The 24,960-nt window shown below is 39.5% G+C and overlaps 1 protein-coding gene across 1 annotated transcript in view; it reads left to right on the top strand.

Moving 5' to 3' along the window:
* The window catches only part of DOK7 (docking protein 7), a 59,672-nt gene that overhangs the window by 20,994 nt on the left and 13,718 nt on the right, over positions 1-24,960 (top strand). Inside the window, exons 6-7 of the mRNA XM_058803733.1 lie at positions 1,195-2,069; positions 20,874-20,916. Of these exons, the coding sequence (XP_058659716.1) occupies positions 1,195-2,069; positions 20,874-20,916 (918 nt within the window). The remainder of the gene's footprint in view (positions 1-1,194; positions 2,070-20,873; positions 20,917-24,960) is intronic.

The following is a 24,960-nucleotide window of genomic DNA, read 5'->3' as shown; positions in this document are numbered from 1 at the left end:
GTAAAACTTAAAAAGAACTGTCTGCATCAAATCTGATATTTGCTTAAGTACCTTAGTCAATGCAGCCTGTGAGATGGACTCACTTGTATGGTTCACACATCAGACTTACGGCAGATTTTTGCAGTAACACATAGGACTCCTGTGCTTTTCTCTGCTATCTGTACATGCCTTTTCTGGAGTTGTTAGTGTATCAAAGTAGAATTGGTGTCTAGCACTGGATTTGTAAAAGGGCCTGTGCCCTGAACTGCCATTTGAACTGTTTAATAGCCAAAGTTAGATCATCCAAACATCTGCTTTGCTCTTGACTGTAAAGCCTACAAGCCTAAAAATTGTCCCTGTGAAGATCCTCAGGAGCTTAATTATGTGCTTATATACATGTCCATGGCTGCTTTGGCCCAGACACTGCTGGGTAATGGGGTTTGTGACTGAATTCCAGTGAGACTTCCTGAGGTTTTTCTTAATTTGCACATAACTACTAGACTTAACTGAATGGGTAGAAAAAAATGACACTTGATAGATAAGCATGCCTGGTTTTTTTTTTATTTTAAATTCTTCTGGTCAGAAATCGCGACCCAACTTCATGTACAGTTTAGGACTTTGTGCTACAAGAAAGTGGTTTTGTATTTGTTTGGTTTTTTATTTGTTTGTGATGTTTATGTTTTGTCCTTGTGCTCTTTCATGCCAGTGTTTAATTTTGGCATGATGGCAGTAATTACCTGCTAAAATGCCTTTCTTGCAACTGTCATTGAAGAAATTATCTTGCAATATAGACATGAATTAATCACAGAGGACATTTTCGTTCATAGATATGTAAACGTTTTTATAGCAATATTATTCCTTTTTTTTATTTGTGCAGTGATGTATGATTATATTTTGGTACAGCAACCCAATTAACTGTACGAAAGTAAAATATGTTTGAAAAGGGCAGAGCTTGGTGCATAAACTTTTAAGAATTTAGCCTCGAATGCATGATGTTCCACAGTGTGGTAGGGTTATGGCAAGGTAACATACCATTGCATTTTATTTTTCCTGTGGGGCTGTGAGTTATTGCAGGAATTTCTGGCTTCCTGACGGCAGTTCCACTTACAAAAAGCAGATGGAATCTCTGGGCCCTTCCTGTTAGTGCATACTTGCCATGCTTGAGTCTGTTGATTGTGTTTTAAACGTAGGTTGATGTGTTTCCTTCTTTTCCAGGAGATGACAGGAGTATTTCAAGCTCATCTTCAGATACCAGCCACTCGGACGTCAGTGTTGGGAGCAGGCTGACAGTGTGGCCTGAGCAATCTTCAGCCAGCACCTCTCAGGAGAGCCATGGGCTGGCAGCTGCCAAGGGCATTCACCTGGGAGAAGAGAAGACCCTTCCAGAAGGGGCACGTGGCACCACCAAACCCCCTCCAAAGCCCCTGCGGTCCAGACAGCTGCAGGAAATAGGACGTCAGAGCTCTTCTGACAGTGGAATAGCTACTGGGAGTCACTCTTCCTACTCTGGGAGCTTCTCTTCCTATGCTGGGAGCTTAGACATTTGCCATGGTGATGAGTTTGGATCATTGCTAAGCTTGCCATTGAACTTCCCTTCAGATCAGAGTCTATGTACTTGCCCTCACAGTGAGTCCCAGAGAGGTGTGGGATCAGAGTATCAGGTTCCCAGCTCTCTCAGACACGTTTATGATATACCCAGGAGTGTGGTACAGGCAGCTTCTAAGGAAGTGCAGCTCAAGAGTGCAGATTCCACGCTACCCAAGGACCAGGCCCTGCCAGCTCAAGGTGCCAGTGACCCAAGACTGCTGCTGCCACACTTGGAATCACGGAGGGGAGCTGAGCACAGCCAGCACAGAGGGAGGCCTTCATCCTTACTCACAGAAAGCAGCAAGGACTCAAGTGATGAGACATATGTGGATTTTGTTTCAAGGTGGTCAGACACAAAACCACAAGGACAGGTGTCAGACTCCAAAAGTAGTGAGCTGTCACCACCTGGTGGGGCCTCAGCTGACCCCTGTGACACATGTAGCCCCCACCCTGGGATGACAAGAGCTCTTTTTTCATCTTGTCCAATCTGTGGTGGACTAAAGGTAAATACCTAACACTGAGCTGATGCTAACGAGCCTTAGTTAATAGAGCATGATTGATTTAAAGTTACCTAAGTTGTAGGTCATAAGTAATATTGTTTCCTTTATATTCTGAACAGGTAATAACTTTTTCTGTTGTTCATGCTGAAATGGAGAGGCTTAGCACATGGTTTCCTCAAAATCTGTTCCTAGTCATGGAAACACTGAACAATAGAGACCACAACCACTACTTTTAAATTGGCCAATTTTGGCTTTGGGTAGATGTAAGTGAAAGAGGAAAGTTTTTCAGGCACTGGATTTGTCATATAATGGCAAGCAAGCATGAAAGACACTGACCTGTTTTGCTGTGAGTATTTACAAAGAAAGAAGGGAGGTGAAATAGTATGTGCTGCTCTTAAGGAGATCTGAGTGCATACTTTTATTTTATTGATGTTTTTCCTTTTCTTTGTCCCTGTAGTTTGAGCATGCCTTGCACAAGAAGCCAGGTTAGACCCGTTTCTCACTGAGGAAATACAAGATAGCCAAGTCAGCATGGCAGTCTGGTTCTGTGACTGGCCAATGACAGGCACTTTAGAGCAGGTACACAAAATTTCACAAACAGTCTACAAACAGGACAGTTTATTTGCAGAGAAATTTATTTTTATCACCAGTCGTGTAAAGAATTAATACCTAAACTGTGGAGGTTCACTTGCCTTTCCAAACACATTTGCCAGTATCTAAGACTGATATTCTTATAAATTCTTTTTGGACCTGCTATGTTCTTGTCTTTTTATGGCAGTAAGCTTTATACATCAATTATACATTGTATGAAAATGTATCTGATTTTATCCATGCTAGAGAAGATTTTTTTTTTTGTGAATGTGTTTGCTAAACTTGAAGTTAAAGCTACTTGTATTAGTGAGCTCTTGAAAGGCTGGGAAGGTTAGAGGGAGTGCTTAATTTAGGGAATGTGTGAAGCAAGGATTCAGCAAGAGAGACTTCTGCATGAAGAATTAAACACTGCCATTGAAGTGTGTGCATTTAATTAAATATGAGATTACATAAACCACTGCTATGGAAAGGGCTTGAATGCCTAGTAGGTGATGAAAGAAAAATTAAAAGGTTATAAATTTGAGGGATTATTTTCCTCTCATGAGGTGTTTCATGCATTTGCATCATTGAGTGCCTTCACATGTTTGCAAACTGGAAAGCTCTGTCTGCCTGGGCCACTTGCACAACCCCATCACAGCACCTTGGATGTTCCTGTGCCATGTGCCTGGAGCACCTGGCAGGTAGGGAGGCACCTGTGGGACAAGTTGTCTAAGGCTGTGGTCAGTGGAATCAGTGATTTTCCAAGGCCATCCTTGCCAGCCACCTGCACCACAAGCCCTCAAAGGCCTCCAGCCCAGTTCTGGAAGTGTGGCTGCAGGCAATGGGGTGCACAGCCAACATCTGCTGTTGGCTTCCTGTGGCTGCTCCCTGTAGTCAGGGAAAATTTGGGGAAAATAACCAAGACTGATTTCTGGAAGGGCTCTGCTTTGGGGTTAGAAAGCTTAAAAGTGGCTTTGTTATAGGCAGGGAGGAAAGGAGTAATTCAGCTACAATTAGCTCACATGGCCTAAATGTTTCTGGGTGACCAGAATTGTTGGTTTAGATGTCAATTTGTCAGATCTTACCCTGGCTATCTGTGGAAGATGGGAAGCTGAAAGTGAGTGTTCCATTGGATATCTTCAAAATCATTAAGTAAAAAAAAGTAAATTATGTCATTACAACTGCCTGTTGACCCCAATGACAAATACCCACATCTTTTATTACAAAGTGGTGTCAGGTTTAACAGTGTTTCTAGCTGCCCTAATAAGTTGGCAAGAATTTCAGATATTGTCTATACTTAAACAAATTTAGTGATAAACACTGGTGCAACCTTCTTCCTAACTTTTGTTTTAGCATGAGATATGTACATCTGCTTTTTTTTTTATCAATCCATTTATAAGCAGTCACGAAAGAAGTCTCATTAAATGGAATGATTCATGGGTTTGTTTTTACTTTTGAAAGAAAAAATAACCCTTTGGTGCACTCTCTTGAACTATCATGAATGAGTTATTTTAGCAGTATTTAATGGACGCTGTCTTTGGCATTTCTCCTGATGAGTTCAGTGAAAGAACAAATCCATAGGCTGTAACTAAAAAATAATTATTACTCCTTGTACTTTGAACAGAATATATTTAAGTTAGGGCCAGGAAGAGTTGATTTATGGGTTGATGAAAACACCAGGTTTTAATGTTTATTCAAATTCGTGCTCAAAAAGCTTTAATGTGCTGGTGTTTGGAGTTCCTTTGCAATTTTGAGTTAAGCTGTTAATTAAATTGTGTTAATGGCTTTTAAATGCCTACTATTTAAAGTGACCTGAGTGGAGGAGAGTCTGCAGCAGTAATTAAGGCTATAAGCATTAGTTTGTTTGTGCCCTTTGGCACAAAAGGCACATGGAGGTTAGGTTTGTAGTTTTGGGCATGTCTGTGTGCATGTTGGAGTTCAGCATGTGGAGAGTTGGAGAGAGGTTGCAGGGTGAAGATGGGCATGGTGGGGGTCCTGATGGGATGGACTTGTTAACAACCACCTGCTCCTCTGGTGACAAAGATGGTGATGAAAACAGGGAGAACAGACCTGGGAAAGTGCCAAGGCTCAAACAGAAAACAGAGCAAGGAAGCCTTTCTGTCACTCTGCATGAAAAATAGAACCAGCATGACAAGAGTTACTAAATATTGCTTCTATTACTTGTCTATTGTATTTCATATTAGACATTGGGGGCTAAGAAGCAAGCATGCAGGGTGATTTGCTTTCTGTTGTATGTAATTGTGCTGTGCTCAGGATGTCCTTTACAGATTTCCAAGGTGTGCTTTTGCTATGTAATTTGACCTAGATGATTTCAGTGCTGTAGATGATTGCAGAGGTGAATTAATTGTCTATTGTAAGTATAATTTAAGCTCAGAATTGATTGTTACAATTTCTGAGTAAGCTGTAGAGATTTATTATTAGACTTTACTTATTGTGTTTTTAACTACTTAACTAATACTAATTTGATGAATAGAATTTCATTGTATGCTTGTTGCTCTGTAACTTCCTTTGATGCTATAGTTTGAGAAATGTCAACTTTTTTATAGTTTTTTTTTTTTTTTTACATCACCATTGTTTGTAAATTTTCTTAGAAGTCTGAAAAATAAAAGTATTTTCCAACTGGTTTTGTCCTTTTCCATCTGACAAGTTCTGGGTTTTGTTTTGCTTTGCTTTTTTGTCCCCTGACCTCCTTCTTGCAAGTTGAATTAATATGGAGTGTTTATGGCTGTCTCTTCATGCTACTTAGTGTTATACTCAAATAACTGTTGACAGCTCCAAATGTGCCTATTAGTAAGAATTACATGTATGTATGTCTAGCTCATGCTAAACTCATATTTATGTCACTGCGAGTTCTTATTTATGTAGAAATATAGTAATGAGTACTGCTTTGGTAGTTAACTTGCCATGATAGAGGAGAAAAGAAGTTGTGGCTGTTGTCATCAATGGCTTTTGGTATTCAGCCACCAACTTGGGTTGATGATTTTAAAATACCAAGGCCTCGTTGGGGACAATATGGTCCCAAATTCTGTATGAGGTACTTGTATAGTTCCTGCTACCACAGTGACTCTGTGCCTCAAACTTTGAATCTCCCAGCATATCTGTAGTAAGTGGAAATACAGAAGTGTGGTGGTCTTGATGGTTTTGTCAGGCAGCAGGATCCACAGCACTGAGGGGCTGAGAACCCTTCCCTACACAATCCAGGGAGGACTGGCAGCTGCCTTGGGAGCTCATGGATCTCAGGTTAAGTGAGGAGTTGGTTTGGTTGGTAGGATATTTAACTCTTTCAGTCTGTCCTGTAGAAACTGCTTTGTTTTGCATTACAACTCCAGAGGGTGGCATGTGCATGGCTCTTTACTGCAGTGCTTGACGCTGCAGCCCCATGTCCCGCTTTCAGAGCTGGGTAATCTCCTGCAGCCTTGGGTGAGTGCAGAGTCTCTGTGTTCTAGAGAAACTGTGAATATCTCTGTGTCCCTTGCGCACTATAGACCAGGGAGAGGGACTAAGCCTAGGGAGAAGCACAGCTGATGTGACTTCAGGCAGAGAAGGGGCTTCAGCTCTAGAGCATCCTACACTGACTTGCCTGGTACTAATTTCACCAGGGTCATGAGCAGCCTGTCACTGGCTTGGGAATATGGCCTTAATCCTCCAAATCCTGTACAAACCCTTAACCCTGGAGTTAGCAAGTGTTTCTCCTGTCATTGTAGATGCTCCTTTTGAAAGGGGTGAAAGAGAAGGCCTGTAATGTGTTAACTTTCTTAGTGAAATCTGAGAAATGGCAGCTGCATGACTACATGGCCATATCTGTGTAACTGAGAATGTTTTAATTTTTTTTGGCTTTTAATCAAGTACTTTTCTAATGTAGTACTAAAACAGATACTAAAGAAATCACAATGTACTGTTATCTACAACCTTAACTTAGCTATATTTTTTCTGTTGGGAGTCATTACCTCTTTCCCCAGGAGACTGAAAACCTTATGTGTTTATCTTGTACTGTGTTTATTTCCATGCTTTCTCTGACAGTGTAGGAACATGATTATTTGTAATTGCACATCTTTTACATCTCTTTTTTTTACAGTATTGACGTGTGGTGCTGTAACATTTTATGCTTCCTCCCACCTTTAAAAAAGCTACAAGCTGTCTAAATTCTCAGCTGAGAAGGATGCATTTGTCATCTTCTACAGCATTGTTGCTGCTTGTATTTCTGCTCTAATCTCAGAGCTCTGGGCAGTTGAGCAACACTGTCAGAACTATAACAGGAGCAGTTTGCACCTCAGAGGAACCTGGAAATTAATGGTCATTATTGACCTGAATGATATGTTTGTGAGGTTTCTGTATCTGGGTCTTGCTGGCTTTTTGCATGAATTAGAAAACTTACTTTTGTGCTCTTTTCTTTCAAGATTTAATTCCAGTTGTTTTTCTATGAGTCCTGACTGTGATACATGAACCAGCAGTGATGTGCATCTCCCAGCATGTGTCACCACTAAATGAGGTGCCTGCACTGGACAATGATTTGGCCATCTGGCATTTTACTTACATTACTGTTACTGTAAAAGGCTCTGAAATTTTTACAATAAAGTAGTGTTATTCTTCAGACTTCTCAGAAATTCAAAAGTATCTTAAAGCCCACCCACAGCATCTTTCTGAAATAGAAGAAATCCATGATCATTGCTGCTCTTGACAATGAAATGCAGTAATTTCTGGAGCTGGACAAAAGCACCTAGTGCTGTGCAGATCAAAGATGAGAAGAAGTGTCATCACTTCTGTCAGTTTTTCAATCATTTTTTTTTCCAGTTGAAGCTGACAGAAAAAAGGGGCATAAAACAGGTGGATTTAGTGTCAGGTTTAAGGCTACATTTGTTCTGTTTTTCTTTTTGTAGTTTTGGTCAAGAGCCTAAGTCTATTGTAGAGATGATCTCCATCCTCTTGATCTCCTCTCCCATCCAGGTGTGCTTATGCACCGTGTAGAGATATTGCCTAATGTCAGCTTGCAGGAAAGGAAGAATGTTTTTTCTTACCAGTTCCCCAGTTAACTTGTCCAGTATTTAATGCTTCTTGGCAGCTTTCAGGCTTCACTCCCAAGTAACCAAGGAGAGACCCAGCTTCCTTTTCCATTGTTGTTGCTGGTAAGAGCTCACATAAGTGACCCAGCTCTTCCAAAGGTGGGCATGGAGGAGATCAAGGGGTAAGAATTTGGATTTTAGATGTCACAGGAACACATGAGACATGCCAACCCTACCAGGGCAGTGCAGATCTGACTTGCTTTCAGCCCTGTAGAGGTTACCTTATCTCTTATCTAGAAAACTGTACTCAGGGTACTCTCCAACTATCATGAAAGAATCCTCATAACTTTTGTGCAAAGAATAAGAGTTTTAATCTAAATTTGGAATAATAACAGTTGGCACACCTTGGGCTCTTGGCACTAAGGGAAGAAGACAGCCTGTGGTCTGTAATGGGAAAAGCAGTGCCTGCCACAGAAGCACTGGTGAGTGAAATGATAACAATGTCAAGAGAAGAGAGCATCCTTCCTTACATGAGGGAATACAGACAGTGTAACTCAGCAGAATTCATTCTTCTGTAACAAACACAAGTGTTCCTGGATTGCTTTTCTGTCAGAGAGCCTTGGAGATCTTGATAAACCCCATTATTGACCTTCTATCCCCATCACAATGAACAAACTAGAAAATTGGCTTCCTCCCCTAAATAAAATCAAGCTGGATAATAGCTTTTATTATTACTAATACCAATGGCTACTTCTTCCTCTGTTGGGAGCAGTAGCTTTTCTGAAGAGAGAAAGAAATGCTTTGAAGGGGGAGTCATATGACAATAAAAGCTGGGAAAAATTCCCTTTGGAATGTAGAGTTTGTGGGGTTTCTGGTTTTGATCCAGCTGTAAAGGAGAGTCTTCAGATTGCTTGGAATGTGGCCAAAATGAGAAATGGAAGGCTTTTTAAAATCTATGTAGCCCCCCCCCCCCCAAAATACAAATCCATTTATTTCTGGAAAAATTCAACAGAATCCTACAAAGTGTTAGCAAACACTTTCTATCTTCATTTTATAAAAGGGAGAAAGAAAAATTCACCTGCAGGGAAAGGAAAGAGAGGAAAAGCATAGATGTAAGGAAAGCTACATTACATGGAGCTGAACTCAGGGGAAGCGAATAACTCCAGTAGCAGCCCTGGAATAAGATTCCCAAGTTTGATTCCCATACGGCTTATCTCCTTCTGGAAGATCATAAACAAAGTTACTTTCAAAAAACCTCAATTCCTTGACTTACATTTCTGAAAAATGTTTGTAATGTCTGCTAACATTCTATTTTTAAGGTTGTGCATTAAAAAGACTATGCAGGAAATATTTTGTTTTGATTAACAGTCAGTGATATCAAAGTAATTGCATGGCTCAGAAGGAACTGGTGAGTGTCAGTAGGATAGCAATCACTTAGATGGGATGTCTGGAGGGCTGACAGCAGCTCCCTGGGAGTAGATGAGAGGACTGAAAATAGATGCTCAGTAGGGGTGTGACCTTTCCAACCAACCTTTTGTGACAGAACCACTTAAACTGGAAGTATGCAAATTAGAAGGTTGAAATGTGTTCCAACAACATTAAACAAGCTGGTCCACAACTCAGGACAAGATATAGGAGTGGAATTAGTTTTGGTAATTCAAATTCCCAATATACTTATTACTTCAGGATATCCATGGAAGTACTTTCAGTCTAGCTGATAACATGTCAGCAGAGTTACAGTGAGTTGTAATTACTTGTAATCAGATTATATCTGAAGGTGTTGGTTGTGTTGTGGTGTAGGCAAATCCTTACTGTTTGTCATATTCGACCCTATTCCAAGTTACATTACTTTAGTCATAAAGAACACATAATTTTTCCATCTATTATGTTTGTGAAATGTAATAATATGGTAACAACATCTTCCTATGGGTAATGCAATTTTGGGATTTGTTAGCATGAAAATATGTGGCAACAAATCTACTGAATAGAAAATGGTTTATTACCTACTCCATTGAACCTGCTCCATGGTTTCATTATACTGAAACCAATTTGAGAAATGAATCACTGAAATATATTTATGTGTTCAGACCTGAATGAATGCTTCCCATAGGCAAAGAAGGTAGTAAATGTGCAAAAGCCATTCTGATAGAAAAATGCCTACCAGTTTTTAGGATGGACTATTTTTAAAGTTCATTGAGATTTTATTTATTGTTTTGTTATGCAAAGTTCTGAATGCTTCTGCTGAAATGCCAGGGAACTTGTCTAGAGGAGAAAGGAGAGAGAATTCTTTAGAAGCTCATAAGGAGGAAAAGACTGTCAAATTTACCCCTCATGCAACTGTATAGTTCTGACCAAAATGTTCCTCTGAGTTGAGCAGAAGTCTTGTGCAGACTTCATCTCCTTTCCTTTGACACTCCTGGAAGCAAGGCCGCTGAATCAATATGGGTAAAATGTTCACTTCATTAGAGATTGGGGCTGCATGTGAGTTAAAACAAATAAGATGAACCTTTGATATTTAAAACAGGCAGATTTCATACCGTGTCCCACAGTAGAAGAGTGGAATTGACTGCTCTGGACCTGAGGGAATACAGAAAGAATCCATACTGCAATCTGGTGGTGTTCTTGCTCTGCCTGGCTTAGTGTTGAGTGCATCTGACAAACCTGCCCACCATGCTATGAAGCTGCTTGTCTATGCAGACAGGCTGCTGGCAGGAGTTTGTGATGGCAGAGTGGTGTTTTGGGCACTGTCTCACTTTGTAAAGAGAGGAAAGCAGCTTGAGATTTGGACTGATGCAGGGATTTTGTGCCAGGGTTTTCTTGTGACCAGCTTACCTCACTCTATCTGTGATATCTGTATTTCTTTCCCTGGGCTGTTGTCTGATGGGATGATGTTTGTACAGGACTTTGGATCTTGAAAATTCTGTCCAAGTGCTAAAGATTATGTTAAATGCAATGTTGTCCACATGGTAGTGAGAGAGACAGAAAATTTGTTTGCCTTTTTAGAGAACTGTGGACAGAAAAGGAAGTCATTAATGAGAGTTGCTAAAGGAAAAATCAACCTGCCAGGATGAAGCAGCTGCTCCACAATTATTGTTTTAAATTGTGGCAAGTCTATTAATAATTTTTATAACTTCAACAAACAGTTGAAAGCTGTTTTCTATTTAATGAAAGACCACAAAGCATTGGTACTGCATAAGTTATTTCAAGAGATTTTTTTTGTATCTGAAATTGAGCTTGAAGAATGGTGTCTTTCAAGAACTAAAGTTAACAGAAAAAAGTTATGAATGTTGGAGCCTTAAACTCAGTTGATTCAGAAAATCTGAGACTGAGGACATGGCAGTTGAAGATCAGTTCTTTCTAAGAATGGGATTAGCCTGAGGGCTGACTGATTTTTTAGCATTCAGAAAGGTGCAAGGTATCAAGAAAATGCTTGAGGATATGCTTGAACTTCAAGCCAAGTTGCAACAACAGAGGGAGGAAAAGACTATACTGGTATTATGTTTTCTCAATGTATTCTTCTCTAAAACCCTTACGGAGAAGCATCTTGCATAAAATGTAATTTTGCAAATTTTTTTGGGTGCAATGACTTTCCCCCCCCCCCAATTTCTCTATTAGATCAAAAGCCATTTTGCCCAAACAGGGATTAGGTAAAACTCAGCTGTTCCCCAGTAGGAGGTGTGAGAGCAGATGACTGCAGGGAACTTCTGGAGCAATGTTTTTGGTAGCAAATTAACCCAAATGAGTTCCCATGGTTCTGGCTAAACTTAGTTTTGAAATGTAGGAACTCTGGGTAAGAACCAAGGTGAACACAGTGAAACCTCAGTTACTTCACCTGACCAACTGAGTAAATCTTTAAGTGGGAATAAAGCTCTTTTTACCAGTTTCACACAAACTTTTCTGTTCCATTCCTAAATGACACTGCAGAGGGAAGTGCTTCCTTGCATTCTGGCCATCCCTGCTAGTGTAACAACATTTTGTGCCTTGAAAAACTATCTTACTTCAGTCAATAATTCAACCTGTGAGTGTAGGATAGAAGTGCAGGGGAAAATGTAATATGGAGCTACTGTGTGTTTTTTGTCCCCTCTGGTTCATCTCCAGGGAAATTTGATGCATCAATAAAACAATGCAAAATTTTTGTATGTGGGTCAAAGTTAGACTGAACTTCCTCGGGTGGGATGAGGATGTTAAGGTCAAAATAAATGTGACTAATATGATAAATGAAAGCCAGGATGTGTGAGCGAATAGCAGTCATATATAGGACTTCTAGGCTGCAGTAAATTGCCTTTACTGCATGCAAGCTCTGCTTGTATGTCCTCCTTGGAGTTATCTTCCATGTCTTTCCATGATTTTTCTTCCAAAAACAGGGTAGACGAAAGAAAGCAGACCTTGGGACTTTCTCTGCAGAAGTTCAATCCAATTCGAGTTCAAAGTATAGATGGAAAAGGGACTCTGAAGTTGACTTTGTGCTCTTAAGTCTTGTCACATGAGGATAAAGGGTTATTTGCAGGATAAAATGCAGCAGCCAGCTGTCAGTCAACTAAAATGACTGTTTCAACAGCTGGGAATCAGTGGGACATGAACTCTGGCTGTGTTCCCTCTCCCCTAGCCACATCCTCTGCAGTAGTCTGGATTCTGTGGAATCCTCTGCTAATTCAATGCTGATTGGAAGCAATTCTGGATGTACTAGAAATTTGAGCCTGGAAAATATTAAGGAAATAGAAACCTTTTCCAGATCTAGTTTATTAGAAGGACAGAGAAGTGCTAAGTGGGCTATATCAGGGCTGGTAACTGTACACTTGAATCCCCTGTAGCACAAGGAAAACATTTCCAGATGAAGTTTGCTGATTCATCTCATTCCTGGAGACACAAAGTCAAGCAGAACACACGTGCTGTGGAGATAACTACTGTAGGAGACTTTGGAAAAAACTACAAATATAATTGTGCCCAATAATTTATTGCACTGCTCTCTGATATAGAAGAAGCCTGGGAGCAGCCCCCATGGATAGTTAAATATCTCTATACTTTGAAGCTGTGCAGCTTAATTATAGTTTCATTACTTTTGACAAACCATAATTTCAGTGATGGGCTGGGGATAAAGAAAAACACTTGTCTTAATTTTACTATTTTGAGCTTTTCCTCCCTTATTTGTCCTTCTTCTTCCATCCATTTCTTTGTGATGATCACTGATTATCTTGTTAATACGTTTTTCTGGAAGTTGACTAACTATAGCTCTAAATGTGAGGTTGAAAAAGGAGGAAAATGAATGTGAAGATCATATTGCAAGGCTTTCATTTTTGTTCTTCATAGGCCCATAATTAAGCCCACTCTAGTTCTCTTTGTGGAACAGGATGCACAGGTTATAACAAGGATTCTTTTCTCTGTGTCTTTCTGTGGAATGGGCTGGAAGGAAGGAATCAAGTAACTAGTCTAATGTAAATTGGCATAGCTCCATCAGCTACAAGATAGGCACAAGTGTATTTTTAGTGCCAGCAGAAGATAAGCTCACACTGTGGAGCAACAGTCTTTGGGGAAATAGAGGAAGAAAAGGACTTGGGGCTTTCCTCAGGTGAATGTTTCAATATGATAATTAAAGCTTAACTTTTTCTATCTGTAAAGACCCCACAGGGGCAGGTTTAATTTGTCTCTAAGATCTGAGATTTCACTTTGCCAACTTTTGAAATGTTTTCATTTGAGTCCTTCTCTGTTTACTGTCACTTCAGCTGTAGAGTTGAACTCTTTATTTGCAAAAAGTGATCCCTTTTCTTCATTAATAGCTGGCTTGGATTTTAAATCTTGTTGCAAGCAGAAAACTTGGGTAAAGCTATACTTCATGCACTTTTGTGTGTAAATTTTCCATAAATTGCTGCTTTGCTAACCACAAGAGCAAGGCCACCTGAATCCCTTTGTGAGCACGTGTGTCCATAGGTCCATATGTTAGTGATGGTCCTTCTTGTTTATTTTCAGCCTCTCCAGGCTTCCTGCTCCATAGTACTTTTGTACTGACTTTGACTACCTTGAAATGGGTTAATGCTCTGACTCAGAGCTCTGTGGTTTCTATTGGGCTGTGCTGTTCTGAGAAAATGTACAGCAGTACTTCCCACTGGCCAGGTGTTCACAGGTGTTTCTGCAGAACTCAGGTGCTCAGTGGGGGCACAGTCAGTCTTGTGAACTTGAAAATGCAGAGGGAGTGGATCATGTGAGGGGTTGCATTCCATCTGTGAGCACCTTGCCTCTCCTGCTTGTGTTATGTGCAGAGTAAGAAGAACGAGCTGAGAGGCACACACTGATTGTTTGCACAGAGTCAAATATGGTTTTCATACCTGCTTGGGCCCATCTGAACCTCAGTTTCAGTAGTGGGGGAGTTTTGCTGGAGTCTCTGCCTTGTGTGGTTTCCTTGGGTGCAGAATGAGTGGAAATTAACAGATCTGTTGTACAAGGAAGCTCAGACTATCGAATGTGGGGAAACTGAGTGTATTCTCAATAACAAATGTTCTTGCAGAAGTGTAATGCTACCCCCTGTTGGAATTTGGGATATATGAAACCAGAGTACGTGGAATTGAAGCCTCTGACTTTGTGTACATTACTTTGTTTCCATTCCACTTGACAAGACTTTAGAAGTACCAGTCTCTCTTAAAAAAAGTATTTTTTAAACATAAATAGGAAAGTTTTTTTTTTTTTCCTTCCAGTTACCACTGAATTAAATTTGAAATATTCTTTCATGGTGAAATACAGCTGCAAGCAAAAGTGCCTGTCATTTTACTGTCTTTCTATAAGAATACAAATGTATAACCTATTAATGTTGATTTTTATTGTTCACAAGCATCTCGTCATAAAGAACTTGCAACTTCTAAAACAGAAATGCAGCTTCTCTCTTTGCATGGCTAAAGTTACAGTGTTTGCTGTGATTCAGGTGCTGGCTGAGGAAGGGCACTTGTGCTCCCCTGTGGAAATGGGACTGGCTAAAGCAGTGCTGTGGATGCCCTGCTGGACATGGAACAGTCTGGAAAAGTGTATTTGGTCTCTTGTGCATTGGCATTGCAGCAGGAGTTTCTGTCTCTGCCTCAGGAGAGCTGAGCTGAGCAATGCTCTGGAAAAGGGAATGTAATGTTTCTATGAAAACGTCTCTAGAAAGCTGACAGCACTGTTTTGAATTGGAAAATCTGCTATGTGTCTTAATGCTTAAATTAAAAATTGTTCTTTTTCATAAAAGTGCAGAACATCATCTGCTACTGTAAATCAGGACAGCTCACTTGAGGAGTTGGGGAGAACAATGTAGATGATTCTAATTACCTGGAAGAATTTGTTGTCTTTATCTTGGCCCTAAGAATATCTGAAATACTGAACTTCAGATTGTATTGGGCTATTTGCCTTTGTTCTTAGATCTCACAGCTGGAGAGAAAGCATTTATCACTTCTGAGCTGAGTGTGGTTTATTTTAATGGCAATTGTGTAAGGAGTCATTCATGCCCTGAATGGTAGAATGATTATTATGAGATATCTGGTGAAAGATGAGGCAGTGAAGGCTGAGGTTAATGCATTGCATTATGTACTCAGCATCAATTCACAGGTGTGTTTGTTTAGGGTTCTGTGCTCTGAAATCAGGAGATGCTGTTAAGTTTGAGGAATATATCTTGTGAAATTTACATATGGTGTTTTTATTTTTCATGAATAATTACTTTTAGTTCCAGTCTTCTAACTCCTCCAACATTCTGCCTGTGTTTATCAAATACATTGGATTAAAACTGGTTTCAGAGGCAATTTGCTGTGTCTGGTGTAGCCATTTCCTCTGGTGGAATTGTTCAGCCTAGTCCTGGCTCCTGCTGTGAAAAGTCCTCCTGTATCATGAACCAGGGGTGAAGTGTTCTCTGACTGTACTTCAGTGTCTTTGTCCTGTGAGATCTCTTCAGAATCTTAGATGAGCTCATCCCTTCAGCAATATTCATAATCATTAGTGTCCATCTTTCCATCTGAGTTTCTTATACAGCTCTCCCTAGAGGGTTTGCTACTGCAGCCTCTCTCTCTGCAGATTGTCACTATATTTATCCCTACAAAATCTCTATGAAATAATGAAGTGCTTCTGCCTGTATAGAAACCAGTGCTTCTGAATTTTACCCATGGTTAAAGAGGAGAGACCCTCAAATTCATGGAAGTATTGAATAATTTTGTTTGATCTGGAGCCATTATATCAAATGAAACCATGAGAAACTCAAACCTTATGAAATCAGTTAGAAATGGTAAGACAACCCCAAACCCTCAGTTTGACAGAGGCGGCAGAGTGTCCTTATTTTATTTATGTGTTATAACTTGTAGTTTTGGGCATGTCTCTGTAATCACAAGATAGCTGATATTGCTGCTAGGACAGTTTAGGAGGGTTTGGTGTTTTGTGCCTTCAGACTTTGCTATTGACCCGGGCTGAGTGTTGCTGCTTTGGGCCAGCTGTATATTCTCCTGACTTATATTTTTGTCTAGCAAGTATGCAAGCTTGGCTTGTAGCAATGCCTGGAGACAGACACAAACATCACTGATGTGTTTACACCAGGTATTTTATATGCCTTTGACGGCATTGCATAGCTGCTTCCTCTAGAATACTTCTGTGCATAATGAGATATGTGTGTGATGTTAAAAGGATGTGGTTTAGGTTGGAAAGTTAAGCTCCTCAGTGTTGAGGAATTGACAGATTTACTGTTGCTCATGCCATCTTGTAGCCACACATGTGTCTCTCTCATGCAGTGAAGGAAACAGATGTCCCATGGACAAACTGGTATGTGACCATGTAATTGCATTACAGTGCAGTTGTTCAGCACACTCCTAGTGTGACTGTCCTTGTAGTAATTCTAGGTCTGGTTTTGAAAAGGCAAAGACAAGAGCAAATCATGTGCCTTGCTGCTGTGTCAGTTTCCCTGTGGGCTCATATATTACCAGTAGCAGAGCTTGAAATTTGACCCTTCAGTGTTGCAACTGAGAATCGACCTTGTGAATTTCTGCTGCCTGGCAGAGGGATCCAGCTACTGGCTTTCGTGGTAGGGAACTCAGCCCAGCCTCTCTTTCTCTCCCATGAGTGGACAGCTTCCGAGTATGCTCTAGGCAAGTTGTGTCATTTTGGGAGGTAATGGTCATGTTCTGATGTTAATGGTTGTGGTCTGGTTGTGTGACAAGAGACTCCTGGCTGCAGGCAGCTGGGAAGCCCAGAGCAGGGAGCAGGAGATGCCTCTCAACAGAAGCTTAAAAAAAATTACAACTGCAGAGGCCTCTGTAAAAAACATTAGAAGAAAGCGACACAAATCTGGACTAGAATTAAACAATACTTTTGATTGTTTCTTAAACAAGACCTGTACCTTGTAGATGAGCAGAGCTCATATATATATATATATATATATATATATATATATATATATATATAAAAATAAAAAATATAGAGGGGTATATTTTAACAGGGGGGTATTTTATGCAGGGGTATATTTTAATTTGGCACAGCCCACGGCTTGCTAGAGGCACTGAAATTCCCAGCTTCATGCCTCATAAAATAGCTGATGTTTGGGCTTGGCTGAGCAAGTGGAGATGTTTCTAAACTGACTTCAGCAGTCCTTCTGTAGTTGGCAGTGGGCTTGTCACAGATGAAGCTGAGTAATCAGGAGTTTGTGGCTGAAATTAGAGCCCTGCACCAATGAAACATGCTATGGGCAGGAGTTTGTTTCATTGGAGTTGTTAGAAAGGATCATAGAGTTAAAAATTTTGTATCTTTTCTTCTGAGCCTGATCAACTGCTGGGTGAAAGAGCCCAGCAAGGCAGATAACCTTTAAAGGTTGCTCCATGTGACTGTATTTATTGACCTTTCCTGGGAACTTTGTTTTTCTTGTGACAGCCTAAGCATTCAAGCTTTATATTTTATTATGATTTCGAATAATAGAATAAATCACAGTCTTTAATCCTTACAAGAAAAGTACTAGAACTGTCACTTTCATTAGAGACCGGCTCCTTTTTGCTGAAATATGTGAGCTTTGCAGAACTTTACACGTACTTTTTCTCTTCCATTCTCTAAAAGCACTTTAAAGTTCTCTTTGTGACACTGATTTCAAAATCTTCATTCAGGATCTCTCATTGAGCCCTTTACTCCTTTGAGAAGTTTCTGATCGTTCAAGTTGATTGTAATAAACTATATTATGTGACTGTAATCTGCTGCCTCCCTCTGCACACAAACTATGTGAAGCAGTCAGAGGCTTGTGATGATTTGCCACCAGCTACCCACAGCATGCAGGAGAGTGTTTGTTCATTGTTGGAGACGTCTGCTCACAGTTCCTGGTTTTCAGGAACCCAGGGAATTTTGAATCATGATTTTCATGGTTTCCTGTTGAAAAACTGGATATTTTGTGTAGCCTTGTTACTACATAATAGCTTTAACATAAAGGGAGGGAGAGGAGAAAAAACAATCTAGATCATCTTCTCTGCAAAAATGAAGCATTTGGCCAATGTTGCAATCAAGCCTTTGTTTATGAGTGCATTTTTGGAATGTGCAGAATAAAAATCTCCCAAAGTAAATACTTGCTTCTATTACAGTCAAGTACAAAATCCTGTTTCATAACAAGACAAATCTGGGAGCCTCTAATTTATGTTGAGCTTTTCTTCTTCATGTTTGAGGACTCAGATTGGGGCAAAACTTCAGATATGTGCTTAGACTAAAGCAAGAGAGACCTAAAAAGCACAACTATTTTGTGCTGCAAGGGACCTTTAAAGGTCGCCTACTTTAACTCCTCTGCTTTGAGTAGGAACACTTTCCATTAGGTCAGGCTCCTCAGAGCCCTCTGCAGCCTAATCTTGAATGTTTCCAGTGATGGGACATCCATGACTTCTCTGGGTTACCTGTGCAAATGTTTCACCACCCAGGCTAAATCTATCTTATTTTATTTAAAACCATCACCCTTTTTCCTATCACAACACAATCTGCTAAAAAGTCTGTCCCAATCTTTCTTATACTAAAAGTACTGAAGGGCTGCTCCATGGTCTCCCTGGAGCCTTCCTTTCTCCAGGGACAAGCCCAACACTCTCAGCCTTTCCTGAAAGGAGAGGTGCTCCAGCCCTCCCATCATTTTCTGTCCATGCTCTGGACCTGCTCCAAGAGGTTCATCTTCCCTGTGCTGAGAACTCTGACTCTCAGTAGGTGCAGAATAATGGAGCTATAAAAAGCTGCCAAACTTAGATGAGCTGAAAGAAAAGCTTTATTTCTAAAGATACACAGAGGGAATTACATAAGCTGTGGCTGATGAGGTGTGTCTGAAATGTTGGCACAGTTCTCAGGTGACTGGCATTTCATTCCTCTTGCCAGTGATCATGGAGCTCTGCTCAGCATTCAAACCTACAGAGCTTTTTCTTGGAAGTGTAGGTTACTCCTTTTTAGGAGGAAAAATAGGAAACAAAAATATTTTGGCTCTGTGAAAATGCTTGGTTAATATTGATCAGCTATCTATCATAGCCAATATGGGAAGAATTAGTTTTAAGACAATTTTTTTTTGTGTTTTGGTTTGTTTGTTTGTTTGTTTTTTATTCATCCAACTGGCAAGTTTCTGGCTCCTTTTTATGCCACAGAGGTGAGCTTGCAAAGCTGTTCTGGTGCTTTTGGTCACTATGAATCTGGAAAAACTTCTTCTATAGCCAGGGAACTGTGCAGTGCAGTATCTTTGCTCCATGCTGTGGAGGTTATATTAGATGATCTGGAATTTTTGGGCTGGTCTTGGACCCAAAGACTAAAACTCCCATAAGCAGCACCAAAAGCAGGATTAGGTATGTAATCAGTAAACTGAAAAGTTGTATAGATATGGGAAGGCCTGCTCTTCTTCCTGTGGGACCGTATTTTTAACTGCTGATTTTTTTTTTTTTATGAGAACCGGTGTGATCAATCACATATTTAATGAAATTTAAAATGAGTGAAAGTTTGAATATAATAAAATGAAGCTTAAAAAAAAAGGTGAGAGGAAGGCAAAGATATTCCAAATATACACAGAAAAGGGAAAAGAAAATCCCATTTTGATCATGAAAAGGATTATATGCCATGGTGGTTATTTGTTATACAGAAAGAAATGCCAGGCTTAAGTTCTATTTAGCTCTTTAGGGAAATCAAGCTAATCTGTGGATAATGACCCAGCATATGAAACCACTGGGTTCTCCTAACATCACTCATTGAACTCTACCCAAGATATTTGGAAGCAGAACATAAAAAATGAATGTCATCTGACAGCAGGCAGATCAGTACCAGAGCCAAAATAGCCCTGGCCATGCACTCCTGGTGTGTGACACACAGACTGTGCATATCTGCTTACTGAGGGTGCTGTGCTGCTGGGGTGGCTGGGGCCAGGCATCACAGACCCCAGCACTCAGCTCCTGGGTCACAGACAAAAGATTACATGCTTATATGAGGCTATTTAACTTATATTTATGAGTAATACTAGGAGGCATGCAGGCCTTAGGTAATCATGTTAGTTTTTGTCTGGGTGTCATAGCAGGTGTGACAAAAGCATATGATTTGAGTGAGGTCACTTACCCCTTTTCTCCTCTGATGTAATCACAGGGTGGGTTGAGATCTGCATTATGCTCTGTATTTGAAAACCATGCACTTACATTTGTACATGATGCCATAATAATTTTAAAAGGTTCTCCTACAGGAAAAACCATGTTTTGCTGTGTTTTGTAGAATTATAAAAGGCATCTTTTACATCTCTCTATTGTTCTTTCTGCTGAGTTGCCTTTTCTGTTGCCACTGTTACTGAACCCTCTGCCTTACAGACGATTGCAGCTGGAGGCCTCAGAGTTGCAGAAATAACAGAATATGATGTACTGAAAAGGGAAATGAAAACATTCTTAGAGACTGAAAAAAATCACTTAATAACAAAACACTGCTTTTTTTTTATGTCAGGCTCATTTCTTTATCTAATCAAAGGTGATTCTTCTAGTTATTTGTTGTCTTTCCTATAATTTGAATGATACTTTAACTGTGTCCCATATCTGTTGTAATTTCACACATCAAACTTCTGTTGGCATTTTTGCATCTTTGTTAAGTAAAATCTAATATTTTCTGGAATGCTGTGAGATGTTTTTCTCTTTCACAAATGAAATCTTGGCCACATTTTTGATTTCCTCCCCTCCATTCTACTTTTATATACCTTCTATATTTTGTCAGGTTTCTACTTGTAGAGATATTTCATTCTAAAATTTTCTGTTTTCTTTAGGGAACAGCAGTATTACAGTCTGGAGTCTTATCAGCTATATCAGGTAGGAGTCATTTACTTATTTACTTTATTTAACAATGATGTTTTAGTCTCAAATTGTGACAAAAGAAACAGAAGATTTATGGAAGCAGAACTAAATACTGTATTGAGAGGTGTGCTGTTTGTGGCTGGTTTTTCTTCTGCAATCCATGACTTGGCAGCTATGAAATACATTGTAATCTGTAATAACCTTGGTTGAAAAGATTTATATATTTGTTTTCCCCCTTTCTTTTGTTAATCTGAAGAGGTTCAAAGTTGTTAGAGTCTTAAAAAAGCTGTTTAGTGCCTTTTCTACTTACATGTTCAAAGAACAACAAGAATTTTTTCTTTTTAGGCTATATTAGCACCAAAAGCAAACATTATTTATATGTTCAGTGTGTGTAGCCAGTTTCCTAAATAACACAAAATCACAGGAATGAATCTTTACCAGAAGCAACTGGGAGATGCTTCTCTCATGTCAGTAAAACTCTTGATTGACCAACAAAATCACTAATGAGAGGACACTGAGTGTCTGGCCTGGAAAGATTATGCAGAGGCACTGGCCATCCTTGCAGTGTAAACCTCTCTATCAGTAGAACGTGTTGGTCACCTGAGTTCCCTCTCTAATGCAGCCAAACTGATCTGGCACTTCTGAATTATCATTTTACTTCAAAAAAAAAAAGCATTTCATAAGCATTTAGTTCATAAGCATTTAGTTTTGTGTGATTACTCTCTGTCTTAGACCTTGGAGAGATCTGTGCAAAGAATTTGGTTACTGTCTTAAATGTCTTTCCATTCCTTAAATAGTTTACCTGATAATTCATCAGATCCATTAAATTTCATAGGATTCCCACCTCCAATAGACATGGAGCAGCTCTTCATGCTTGGGTTTCTTTACTACTTTAAAAAACCTTGGCCAATACATAAAGCAGTGTGACTGATGGGATTTTTGTGAACAAATCCAGTGAGATACTCAGGATCAGGAGGTGTCTCTGGAGAAGGTTAAAAGTAACTCCTTCCTTTGTCTGTCTTAGCAGGAGAAAATCCAGAAGCATTTAGCAGATGTTGTTGCTAGTTATTCCACTCAAGTCAGTGGAATCACTCTTGATTTATAGAGGTGTAAGTAGAATCCCAAATTGGATCATTAATTTTATCTTTCCCTCTGGTACTCAAGTTTCTAGTCCTCGACTCAAAGCAAGGAAACCAGAACACTTATGATTCAAGTGTGCGTAAATACAGGGAAACTTCTGCTGCATGTGGTGGGCAGAATGTTATTTCTGTATTAATTTCAGCATCAAGTTAATTTTGGATGCAAACAACATCTGACAAAAATCCTTATCTCAGACTATTCGTGCATAGGAGGGAGTTAGCTGTTTTGATAAAACCTACCATGAAGCAAATTGGAAGTGCAGAAATACAGGACAGATTTTTATATCAACAGAAAAAGAAGTTTGAGCAGGTGCATTTTATTGTCTGGTACACTGGAAAAATATAGTTTATGAAAATAAATCTTGCAAGAAAAATATAAATGTTTGAGACAAATGCAACATCTAAAGCCAGTGAGTGAAATTTTGTTTATGGGGTTTGACCTCTCAAATGTTCTAATATACCAGTAAAATTTTATTTTCAAAGCTAAAACTATTTTTCAGAATACAAAAGGAGCTGCAGTTTTCTGTGTCTCATTGCATTTTTATTATCCTTTGATATTTGATGATGATGATGATGATTATTGTTTTGTATTAAAGTTTTCTCTTTTATATAGGTGAAATTTTAAGTATAATTAAACTCAGCATTGCAAAGCTTTCAAAATAATTCTGTAGCATTGGAATATTTAATCTAAGGCATTAACTGAAGGTCCCAGGGTGCTGAGCAGTCATTCACACTGTTCTGTTGCACTAAAGGAACTGCATTAGAACTTGTCTGTGGTTCTCTATTATTATCCAGAAATAATAATAGAGAGATTATTATCCATTGTTGAGAATAAAATAGAGGCACACTAATTTGAGGCAGCTACTTTCAAAACCTGTATTGTGCATATACATGGCAAGATACATCTGCTAGCATTGATGACAATGACCAATACCCAGATATATTTCCTACTGTAGTAGTTTCCTTACTCACAAGTAAATCTCTTTTCTATCATATTGTCATTTAAATACACTGTAGAATGCAAACCCATTCCTTCCGGAGATACAGGTACTTACATCTTCTATGCAATATTTTTGCTCTTGAATGTCTTGGTCCTGTAGCAAGACATGAAATTAAACAGTCACAAATCAATTGTTTGTGTATTTGTTGGTTTATTGTAGGGAATGTGGGTATTCTCTTTCTCCTTTTCGTTAGATATGCTGAGCAACAGACTCAGCAACTTTAGGGAATTGTGTTTCATTCTAATGGCAAAGTGTTCTAAATATGGCAACAATTCTAAGTTGCATTATTAGATAGAAAAAAACAAGTTGGGGTGAATCATTTAATTCAGGTTTAAATAATTTGGTTGCCTTTGTTCTAAATAACTTTGTAAATATTGATTAGAAAGAGAGACTGAATTAGATTACTTGAGTTTGTAGGAGGAAAATGTTCACATTGTTATCATAGCTTTGTACTACAGATAAAGGTAAGGGATTCTATGATGTGTGAATATGTGCTCTTAAGTATAATAGACTGCATTTATAGTTATGATGGACCTCAAAATACCATGACAGGATAGAGGTTTAAAAGTATGATTCAGATTTCCTGAGACTGCTGGATTCTGGAGACACCTCAGTTTGGTACATTTGGTGTGAGCAGTTCTCATGGGACCTGGGCAGATTCTCATCACTGCTTAAGGAATCCTGCAGCTTGATCTGGTGGTTGCAATTTCAGAGATATTTATGTAGGGCTTTTTCTCAGGAACTGCTTATATGCTTTGAGTTAAGGGATTGTGAATAAGATCCACATTCAGTGTTGGGAAATGAAACAATAGACTGCACATTCATTCCTTCACAGAATGGTGAGCTGAAAAGCTTGCCATTATCTTCATTATCTTTCTGGTACTATTAACCAAAGCACTGTAGGAAAAATAGGACTGAAGCAGTTGTCTAGAGTCTCTGCCCTTAGGTTTGGATGTTCTTCTGTATATGTCTGACAGATGTTTAGTTCTGCAGTGAGAATCCTTAATCCACCTTGAATCACCCAAAATCCTCCGCTATTCTTACAACTTACAATGTATTTCCTAGCAGTTGTGCTGTTTCTCATTGAAATTTAGGCCTTTTCTTTTAATCTTGTTCTCCTTTCTATTCCATTGCAACACCTTAGATAAGGAACCTCCAGCTCTTATTCATAGGGGCAAATGATTTCCTTCAAAATATTTGTATTTTCTCAGTTGAGTAGAAGTCTTCACAGCAATCTTCTTTTATGAATGATGTTTAAACCATGAGGCTGTTCAGTGTGGAGGGGAAATGTCACTATTTTTGTCCTTGGGGAAATGCCACTATTTCTGTCCTTAGCTGCCAACCACTTCCAAATGAGCTGAGCAGACTGAATCCCAAAACTCCTGTTTAGAGAAGGGAGGCTGGGAGCTGGAATAGCTTGCAGAAGTGCTTAGGGACACTGCAGTCCCTGGGGAAGGCATTTCATGCAAGCTCTGTGCACCATATTTCAGAAACTTTCATCCATTTCCAATTCCCACAGGGGAGCTGCTTGCCTGGGCATTCCCATGAGCCTGACCCAGCCCTGAGTGTTTCAACACTCAAATTAAACTTTCCTTGAGGGAGATCTGATCTCCCTGCACCCCTGTGCCAGGGGCTCTGGCTTTGCAAAAGCCAGTAGTTGAATGGGCAAGTAATAAAAATGCTCCCAGGGAAGCAGTGCACTTTCAGTTTTGCTTTTTGACTTGTAAATTGTCTCTCTCCTTTTCCATTTTCCCCCTTATTCCAGAGGAGCAGATTCACTGTCATTGCAGCAGACACTCTGCTCTCTGACATCCTCTTTGCTTGCAATACCAAACCTACACAATGCTTGATGGGAAATGTACTGAGGAGATGGATTAAGGAGTAAACATAAAACAATGCTGTAGATTGGAATTCAGCTA

This window comes from Ammospiza caudacuta, chromosome 4 (assembly GCF_027887145.1).
Source record: "Ammospiza caudacuta isolate bAmmCau1 chromosome 4, bAmmCau1.pri, whole genome shotgun sequence".
NCBI lineage: Eukaryota > Metazoa > Chordata > Aves > Passeriformes > Passerellidae > Ammospiza > Ammospiza caudacuta.
This window is presented reverse-complemented; position numbering and strand designations above follow the sequence as displayed.